The sequence below is a fragment of the Carlito syrichta genome, unplaced genomic scaffold (assembly GCF_000164805.1).
Source record: "Carlito syrichta isolate Samal-C Ts95f unplaced genomic scaffold, Tarsius_syrichta-2.0.1 Scaffold230419, whole genome shotgun sequence".
Classification (NCBI taxonomy): Eukaryota; Metazoa; Chordata; class Mammalia; order Primates; family Tarsiidae; genus Carlito; species Carlito syrichta.
The window spans coordinates 153925-164262 of NW_007174515.1; the positions used below are offsets into that span (position 1 = coordinate 153925).

The 10338-nt window shown below is 34.5% G+C and overlaps 1 protein-coding gene across 1 annotated transcript in view; it reads right to left on the reverse strand.

Moving 5' to 3' along the window:
- The window catches only part of LOC103253446 (NADPH oxidase 4), a gene marked incomplete at its 5' end in the record, with an annotated part of 101570 nt that overhangs the window by 8394 nt on the left and 82838 nt on the right, over positions 1–10338 (reverse strand). The window contains 4 exons of the mRNA XM_021709441.1: positions 49–149; positions 1817–1885; positions 5472–5580; positions 7241–7360. Of these exons, the coding sequence (XP_021565116.1) occupies positions 49–149; positions 1817–1885; positions 5472–5580; positions 7241–7360 (399 nt within the window). The remainder of the gene's footprint in view (positions 1–48; positions 150–1816; positions 1886–5471; positions 5581–7240; positions 7361–10338) is intronic.

Sequence of the window (10338 nt, forward strand, 5' to 3'; positions counted from 1 at the left end):
GATTCAATCATTAGCTATGTGTCTGGTTTTTTGAGGTACAGTACTTACCCTCTGTTACATTTTGCTACTTCATCAAACAGAAGTTTCCAGCGAGGACGTCCAATAAAAAGTCTTGAATTCAGTGCATGATATTTTTCTCCAATTATCTTCTGCCAAAAAGAGAGGACAATATTATTCACAGATTTGGATAGATCGCCCATTTTTCTAACATCATTTCTGCTGGTGCTGTGGTTTCCCACCAAATTGCTGTGATATAAAGAACAGAAGTATCAAATGGCAACCTATTAAGCACAATCATTTTGAACCATAATTTCTTTCCTCTTTTACTTTAAAATTCATTATCTTCTTGAATGCCATCCTTACAAATGATTTAGGCTTAAGTTAGCTGCTTCATTTTTAGAAACTGCGATGTAAGACAAAGAATGCATTCTAATTGTTCACTGTCAAAAAGGCTCAGCATACCTCAGTCTCCCAAAGGCGCGGGATTACAGGCTGAGCCATGAATGGATTGCCTGAACCCGCGGGTTCGAGACCCGCCTGGGCAGCGAGACCTCTTCTCTACAATAAATTTAAAAAATCAGCCAGGCGTGGTAGCGGGCGCCTGTAATTCTGGCTACTCAGAAGGCTGAGGCAGAAGGATCGCCAGAGTCCAGCAGGTCGAGGCTGCGGTGACCGGGAGCGGCCACTGCAATCTGAGTGACAGAGTGAGATTCCAACTCAAAAAAAAAAAAAAAAGCCTCAGCATATAAACTTCACTGAAGTATTTTTGCAACACAAATACAGTTGTCATGTCTGGTTCATTATTTGGGTAAAATACTAAAAATTTTCATCATAATTTTGGGAAATGATCCTAGACAAGACAGTCCAAGACAGCAGAGCTCCAGACTTGAGTTAGCAACAAACGGCTGTTAACGGGCTGGTGTCTGCAATTAACACAGCATTTGATCTAAATTGATGGTAAAGAGACATAGTGAAGTGAGAAAACCAAAGTATCTAAGTCCCAGGTAGACAAACTGAAACCTAAATGTAAACTACCTTCCATACCTTAATTACAGCAATACCAGGAGAAAAAAATGATTTTGATTTGCTTCAGGAGAGTAGTAAAATGAAATACTTTTTACATACCAACTAGGGTAGAAATCTGACTAGAAAAAAATGGGGTTAGATTAGTTTGATGTAACTGACAATCATTTACATTTTGTATTCAAAGTGTTGTTAAAATGTATGATGAAAAATACTAAAATAAAACTTATAAAAGCATTTGTGCCTAGATTTATACACCTATCCAGCTCTTTCATGTTGCCTTCAAATAGTAGTTTCACCATCTGTAAAATGGGATTATACTATCACCTACTTCTTGAATCTGTTGGTATGAGACAATATATGTGAAATCCTTAGCACAGTGTCTAGCACAGTAAATCAATAATGCATGATGGGCTACTTTTTTTTAGTTTCTTTTAGCCAGAAATAGATGTAACTGTACATTAACTTTCTTTCTGTGTAAAACCTCTCCTTGATGAAAGGCTACTCATGTATAGCCTGAATTTTAGAAGTAAGGAACTTGAAGTGACAGTGAAGAGGGGAGGGACGGACTCATAAGGTCTGTTCCAGCCCTATGTGCGAAGGACAAAAGAAAGGCATGATGTGGTTGACTTCAAGGGCAAGCCATGAGTTTTCTGGACACATTCCAAAGAAGGCCTTCCTCTAGGAAACTTCTGCTCAAACCATCTGCAGAAATCTTCTTCCAGCACAACTTATAGTAAATCTTCTATTATCAAGAGGTTTGTTTAATTTACAGTAACATCCTACCACATACCTGTATCCCATCTGTTTGACTGAGGTACAGCTGGATGTTGACATAGTCAGGTCTGTTCTCTTGCCAAAACTTAGAGGATATAAAAATGAACCGACATTAAAATCCTTTCTGTATACTCAGATTTTCTCCCATTCTAACATATGGGACTCCAGATTTCAACACATATCTTGGTTTATCACAGTCAATATCTATAAGCAAATAAGTATACATATGCGTATAGATGAATATATAACAGATTCTAACATTAATAACCTGTTTTACTGGTATAAATTAGGTATGATGGTGGCACTCAAAGAGAATAATTATTTTTATACAAATTCTAGCGTGCTAAATACTGTACTGATATTCTCCTAGTCCTTCCCAAATATTCCTTATTTTATTCCCTAAAAGTCCCCTAAATTTTACCTAGGATCTTATTAATCAAGAAAAAAAAAAGGCAACAGTGACACAGGATATACATACTAGGAAATAACAAAACTAGACAAACAAAAACAAACAATAGACACTTTTCCTGTTCCTGCCTCCGCCTTATTCAACACCAGATTCTCTTGTATAAAAACACACGAGGCAGGAAGTATACCTGCAAGAATAGTGGCAAGGCCAAAAAAGTAGTTACAGTAGAAATTCTTCCTTATGAGAGGCATCCTGTCCCCTCTCCAGTCATACCCGCAATCCAACATTCACAACACAACAGGAGTCTCCATCACTCTGATTTACCACGTATGTTCCAATTAATCCAGGGCCTGTGCCTTGCCATCCCCTTAAGGTCACTTTCACAGATACAAGGCATTGGCTTGCTCATTAGACTATAAACCCCTTATCTTCCTTGTTCATGTCCAGTTCAAATGCAGTGACTGATAGATTTTTTTCCGAATGTTTAAATAAACTAAATTCCATCTTCGAGTAAAAGTTCTTGTTTCTGAAAACATAGTGACGGTCAGAAAAAAAATCAAGGTGCACTAATGAGGCTAATCAAAGTTGGGGTAAAAAGGAAAAGTCAAGAGTTGGTTGAAGCAAGACATACAATTAAAACTTTACCTCAGGGAGTAGCAAAGTTAAAAGTCCAACAATTCCTTGGCTGAAGAGGGAGGAGCCAATGTGGAGTAGCAAATATAGTACTTTGAAATGGACCTCAGTAAAATCATTTAACTATTCTATATCCTCTTCGTACTGAATGCTAAATAAATGCTATTTAATAAATATCTAAAGTAAAAACAACAACAACAAAAAATACCTGCAAAAATAAATAGTCTGGAAAAAATATAGGACAACCAATTTCTTATTTCTCCCTAGCCCAGGTTCTGGGAACTGTCATTCTACTTTCTATAAGTGGCATCATACAACATTTTTCCTTTTGTGTCTGGCTTATTTCACTTAGCATAATGTCTTCAAGGTTCCTCGGTGTTATAGCATGTGACAGAATTTTCTTCTTTTTACAGGCTGAATAGTATTACATTGTATGTGTATGGTACATTTTGTTTATCCATTCATCTACTGATGAATATTTGAATGGTTTATACCTTCTGGCTATTGTGAATAATGCTCCCATGAACACTGGTATACAAATATATGTCTAACTCCCAGCTTTTGATTATCTAGATATATGTACAAAACCAATCTATTTTTTTTTTTTGGCATAAAGTCTAAAGTCCTTATGTAATCTGTTTCTTCCTGGAAAATGTAGGCACACCCTCTCTGATTGATTCGTCTACTGTTCTTCTTGTTGCTCATTCTGCTTCATCCACACATACTTTCTTCCTCCTCTTCAGCGTAGCAAGTTTACTATTGCATCAGAGCTCTTGCCTGCTTTGAACTTTTTCCAAAATATGTGTCTAGTCTATTCATTTATTTCACTCAAGTCTCTGCTCGAACAGCATTTTGTCTGATGGGTGCTTCTGAACATAAAAAAATAAATTAACATGCTCTCGATTGTTTATGTTGCTTTACCCGTGCTTTCCTTTTCTTCTGTGTCCTAGTGGAAATCTCAGAGTCAGACATTCAATGTATTTTGTTTGTTGTCTATCTCCTTACTTAGAATGTAAACCACATGAGATCAGAAACTATGTTTTATTTTGTTACCTAATGCATCTCCAGCTCCTAGATCAGCCCTGATTGATAGTAGACAGTTAATAAATATTTGTTGAATGACAGAATGACTGAATGAATGAATACATGCATGAAGAGGTATGTATGATGATAGGCATTTCAGCATTCTTTGTAATAAAAACTTAAATATCCAACATTAGAAAATTGTTAAATAAACTAGATAAATCAATGTTATGAAACGCTCTACAGTAGTAAGAAGAATGAGGTAGTTCTGTATGTATTGATATAAAAATCTCAAAACACAGTAATAAGTTTTTAAAAAGGCGATTTTCAAAAATATAAATAGTATGACCAAATTTATAGAATTTATAGAACACTCAAGAGTTACCTCTGATGACATATATTAGGTGGAGAATGTCATAAGAGGAGATTTTATTTTATCTGGATTGCCTGAAATATTTGTAGCAAAGATGCATATGTATACTACTTGTATAATTTGAATAAATATAGATAAACAGATGAAATATGTTACAGGGAGGATAGGTGAAGAATGTCTACTTTCTATATCCATAAAAAATAAAACAAAGAATTGAGGATTTTTGAGATTCTACTTGTGTACCAGAAGTCTGGTAATGGTTTATTTGAAATAGCAAAGATGGAGATACAAGATAAGAACTATCAAAACAAAGGATGAAAGGGGTGTAGCAAGTGTCTGCTAAGTTTCTCTCCACGGTCTTCTCGCACCACCTCCAGCCATATGCATACATTTCTGTGTGAACATACTATGTTAAAACATAGAAATGAAAGTTTATAAGTCATAGATATAAACATATGCATACTCATAGACATCCATATCTTAAAAGATGTGTACCTAATTTCTAACAAACATTATGAGGGGGAGACCCCCCAAAAACTGAATTTATTTATGCAAAATTGTGTATTAATACATATTTAAATTTTAGTCACCTGCAAAGTACACTCTGTTTGCTACAATACATTTATTGAGATGCTTTTTCTACTGCTCAAAACAGTTTTTGAACTCGTCAATTTTGAAGCCTTTTAGCACTATTGCTGTTTTAGTTTGCACCTATTGGCAAAACGTCTCCTTTTGAGGACTTTTTTTCATTGGGAAAACAAAATGAAGACGTTCAGGGTGAGATTGAGTGAATAGGGAGAGTAGGGCATGAGGGCAAGCTGTTTTTAGACAAAAACTGCTGAACACTCAGTGGTGTGGGCGGGTGCGTTGTCATGGTGGAAGAACCAGTCACCTGTTTGCCACAATTTGGAACATTTTTCCATATATCGTTACGCAAACTTCTCAAAACTTCCAGATAAAAACTTTTGTTGACCATTTTATCCAGAGGAACAAATTCTGATGTACTACAAAGGGTCTGCCCTCCTAAAGATATTCTGGTTTTGGGGGGGGGAGTACTCCCTCATATCTCCTTTTTTTAGGTTTTAGGGATTTATTTCTTTCCTTGCTACTTATTTCATATTTCTATACACAGATAAGTCATTTTTTCTATAGAAAGCAATTATTGCTTTTGTAATATAGAAAATCTATTTTTAACTTGAAAAATTACAAAACTAAAAACAATATTGATGTTACCTTGTTATACAACACACAGAGCAAATCTGCAAACCAACGAAAGGATTGAATATCTCTGCACACCCAAATAAAGTACAGTCTTCTAAGCTTGTATGGTTTCCAGTCATCCCTTTAAAATTAAAATAACATGGTAGTGATTATCATAGTAAGAAAAAATATTAAATAATCCCTATATTCTTGAAGATTTTCTTTTTATCAGTAAGTAACCAGCAGAAAAACCACTCATTTATTTTGTTTTGTATTGTTTTGTTTTGGAGTCAGAGTGTCACTCTGTCGCCCAGGCTGACTCACTTACATTCTAACATCTGATACAACCAGCACTTATTACAACTGCTAAATGAATTCAACATGTAATATACTGAGTCAAAGACATGATATACTCCATGAATTTAAGTGTCCAAGTGTTTGGTGAATTTAAGTGTAAACAATATTCACAAGATTGCATATTATCTGTTTCCAGTTGAAGGCCATAACTGAGCTCCTGGATAAGAACAATACTGGTACCTGCATTTCAGAAAAACAAGTTCTCTATTTTCAGTTATTTCTATCACTGAGCAGGGTTCCAAAGGTCATTCGGTTTTGCCCTGACTTTTAGGCAAAATGAGCCAAAACTACTCCAGAAAGTTGGTTGTTTATCCCCTTCTTAATAATCATTAAAGAAATATTTCACAACCATGAACTATGTAATGCATTCCAGAAACTCATAATTCCAAGTCTGGATCTCTATTTATAATTATAAAGTAGGCTTGAGGTTAGAAAAATGTTCTTCCTTTTTCATAACATTAGTTGTCCAAATAACTTGTAATGTGTTGTCAGAAACAAATCATTTCTGGCTCGGAATATGGTTATTTTTGTAATAACTTCCAGAAAGTCCCAAATTTACATCTAGTGTTTAAATTGAAAATAAAATATCACTCAAATATGTGATTTCAACTTATTATTATTTTTGGTATGCCACAAAACAGATTTTTAATATAAATTGTGTCTACTTGAAAAGTGAATGGAATAAATTTGAGAATAACTTCTTGTTGTTTGTGTTTTCATGAGAATTAATAACAATCAATTAACTTTTGCTTATAATCCTGGGATTGAAATAACTGAAAGAGTGTATCCCTCTTAAGCAATCTCACCTGTGACTTTTATTTTCTTCAGTCTATTGTAAACTTGCTAAGCAATAAGCCAAGGACTGATGTGTTTATTTGTCAACTTCTCAGAAAGGGTTTCCCTGACTGTACTTCAACAATAATCCTGGCCCTTTATTTAGTATCTCAATAATCTGTCTTCTCTTTGTCATAGTTCTAATATATTCTGAAATAATTTTATTTATACATTTCTCATTGCTTTATTTTTACCTGCTCTATTTGAATGTAAGCTTTTCAAGGACAGGGACTCTATTTTCATTCATTACTGCCTTCCAGTACCTACAAGAGCACATGGGTGCTCAAAAACATGTGTTGACTGAATGAATGAGTATGCCACTTACTACTGGTAAGGAAGTAGAGAAATGAAGGATGGTGGTGAGTGATTTTTAATAGAGGAAAAGGACAGAAAAATACCTAATTGTGATACTGACATATTTTTACAAGAGCATATGCTGGGAGCCACAGAACACAAGTTGAGACTGAAAATTATTCTCCTCAACAACTTGTAGAATTCCTTGAACAATAAGTAAAATAATTATGTAAGGAATTATTTTATGTTAAAAGAAAGATGTCTGAAATATCAGCAGTTCTCTATTTGGACTGGTAAAATGGATCAGAATGACATACAGCAGGGTGTTGAGTATTGACGCAAACGGAGTTACTCCAATGCCTCCAGCCACGCAGAGGCTAACCTCATAGTTCAGTGATTCCTCAAATGGACTTCCAAATGGACCGTCGATGTATAGCCTGGAGAGAAGGCAGACAAAGATAGGAAAAAGGAAGACACAAGTTAAGTTAATTTTCTACATTATGTAGCAAACATGCTAAATACAATTTCTAGGCTTTGTGATGGCTTAAGCCTCATTTCATTATTTTCCATAGTAATAAGCCAATGATGTTTATAAATTGTCAATATTAAAACAAATGCATCTATTTCTCAGTATGCCTTTTAAGGAAAACATTAACTAAAAGTGTAGAGAAATATAAATATGACCATGCCCGATAGTTAAGCACAAGTTAAAGCTCCCATCATATTATATTATTTTATTTAACTACATTAAAATACCAACATTTTGCCGTGTCTAAGTAATGTTCCCTTCCAAGGCAAGAGCAATAGCAAAAATATTTAATATTAAGTTAAGGATTTACTATGTGAACAGAAAAATTATAGGAATAAGGAAAAGAATTTAACACTGTTTCTCCTCTTGCTCTAGTTAGGTTCATAAGCATAGAAACAGTTGAAAAACAATCACAAAGGAAGCTCTGTTTACTTTACTTCTGCCTATATATTCAAGTGTGAGAGAGAGAGAGAGAGAGAGAGGAGAGAGGGGAAGAGAGGCAGAAAGAGAGAATCATTCTTAACTGCAAAAGAAATGCTAATGGTTCAATCAATATTCATCCTCCCATTCTTTCTTAGTTACAGAACATTAATTTTATTTAGAGAAGCAAAGTGTCCAGCCAAAATACTACATTTCTCAGACTCCCTGCATCTGTTTTGGTTGTGTGACTATGTTCTGGCCACCAGCCCCTCTTTTCTCCTCATCTGCTTTCTGACCCACACATCCTCCCCGCTCCCTACAAAGTTCTTCTTTGCTGTTTTGAAATAACTTTGGACAAGAAAACTAGAACTCGGAGTTCTAGTCATTTACTACAGATGGGACACAGACATGTTACTTGTCCTTCCTAAACTTGATTTCCTTCATCTAACCAAGGGTCAACGTACCAAAAAAGCCTGGTAAGAATTGTAGCAAACCAAACAAATATCAGAAATGCTTTCTGTTAATGGCATCAGTGAGCACCTATGGTGCATTATCAGGCCATCTGGGAGACCCTGCATCCACGCAAGGAATGAACAAAGTTCAGTATGAACTGGGAAATGCAGATGGGAATTTAGTTTGAAGACCCTTGGAGAGTCAGCTGTTGTTCATTTAAAATGTTTGTTTATACCAGGTAAGATAAATGTTGCTTATTTTGGAGAAAGGATGAAGATAAAATTACTAGGAATTGATTACTTGGTAACATCTTTTTATTCTCTTTTCAGAAAAATAGAGAAACCACTTAAGATATTTTCACATATTGAACCCAATTAACTTGCAAAATACATTCCCTTTCATTTATAAGCTGTGACTTTCTCCCTATCTTAGTACATACATTATCTTTAAAGAAATGCTATGTTACTATTATACTGTATAACAAGATTACAGAAACCAATGGCAATTTTTCCAAGTCTTGCAAAAACATAGTGGAGATGAGATCAACTTGACACATTTTAAAACTTCAATTGATAACTAATGAAAAGATTCCCTTATGAAAAATTGTGGATCTAAGAAAATTCTAAGAATAAAAGAAAGCTCTTCCCTGACCCACCCAAAAATACATAAACATTTCTTGAAATTTAAATAAGTTTTCTCATTAAAAGTGGAATTTATTGGGCAACCCTCTCGCATCCCCTCCCACTGTGGGAGTTCTCCTGTCCTCTTAATAAATCCTACTTTCTAAAAATAAATAAATAAATAAATAAAGTAGAATTTATTAATATTTTTAGAAAGCTGATTTAATTGCTTTATTGAGTAATATTGAATAAACCAATTATATCACATCTCCTTCTTTCGACAGAGAAATTCATCAGATACAAATTAATTCAACAATATTAAAGATAAAAATATGTTGATAATTCTTGAAATTTTGTTCTCATCACTTGCTACCTATTGCCTCTGTTCAAACACACTAATATAATAATAAATTAAAATAGAATTTATTTAGACAAACTGAGGAGAAAGCTAATCATTATTTTAATAAAATGTCTTTATTATTTTTTAGAGTATATATTAATTTACTAGTAATCCCTCCCCAAATTTTGCAGAACAATAATATGAAGGAAAATATTAAGTCATGGCCACATAAATTTGGGGAAACTGTTTAAGTTTTTTTTTTTTAATTTGCTTATTTTAAAACAATCTTTCAGTTGCATTCTTATACACCAACAACAAGCAGGCAGAGAACCAAATAAAAAGCACAATCCTATTCACAATAGCCACAAAAAAAATGAAATACCTCATCATCTTCCTAACCAGAGAAGTGAAAGAACTTTAAAATGAGAACTACAAAACACTGCTCTAAGAAATCCAAGAAGACACAAACAAATGGAAAACTATTCCATGCTCATGAATAGGAAGAATCGACATTGTTAAGATGTCCATCCTACCAAAGACAATCTACAGATTCAATGCAATACCCATTAAATTACCAACATCATTCTTCTCAGACCTGAAAATGACAATACAGAAATTCATATGGAAACAAACGACCATGAGTAGACAAAACAATCCTTAGCAGAAAAAACAAAGCAGGAGGTATCACCCTTCCAGACTTCAAACTTTGCTATAAGGCTATAGTAATCAAAACATCCTGGTATTGGTACAAGAACAGGGACATAGACCAATGAAACAGGATAGAGATTCCAGAAGCAAAGCCTCAATTTCTCAACCAACTTATCTTTGACAAAGCTTCCAACAACAGCCACTGAGGAGAGGAGAGCCTATCCAGTAAATGGTGCTGGGAAAACTGACTAATCACATGCAGAAGATTGAAACAGGAACCCTACCTATCGCCATACACAAAAATTAACTCTAAATGGATCAAAGACCTAAACGTAAAACCTCAAGCTATAAGAATCTTAGAAAACACAGGAGATACCCTTATGGAAATTGGAACTGGCAACCAAT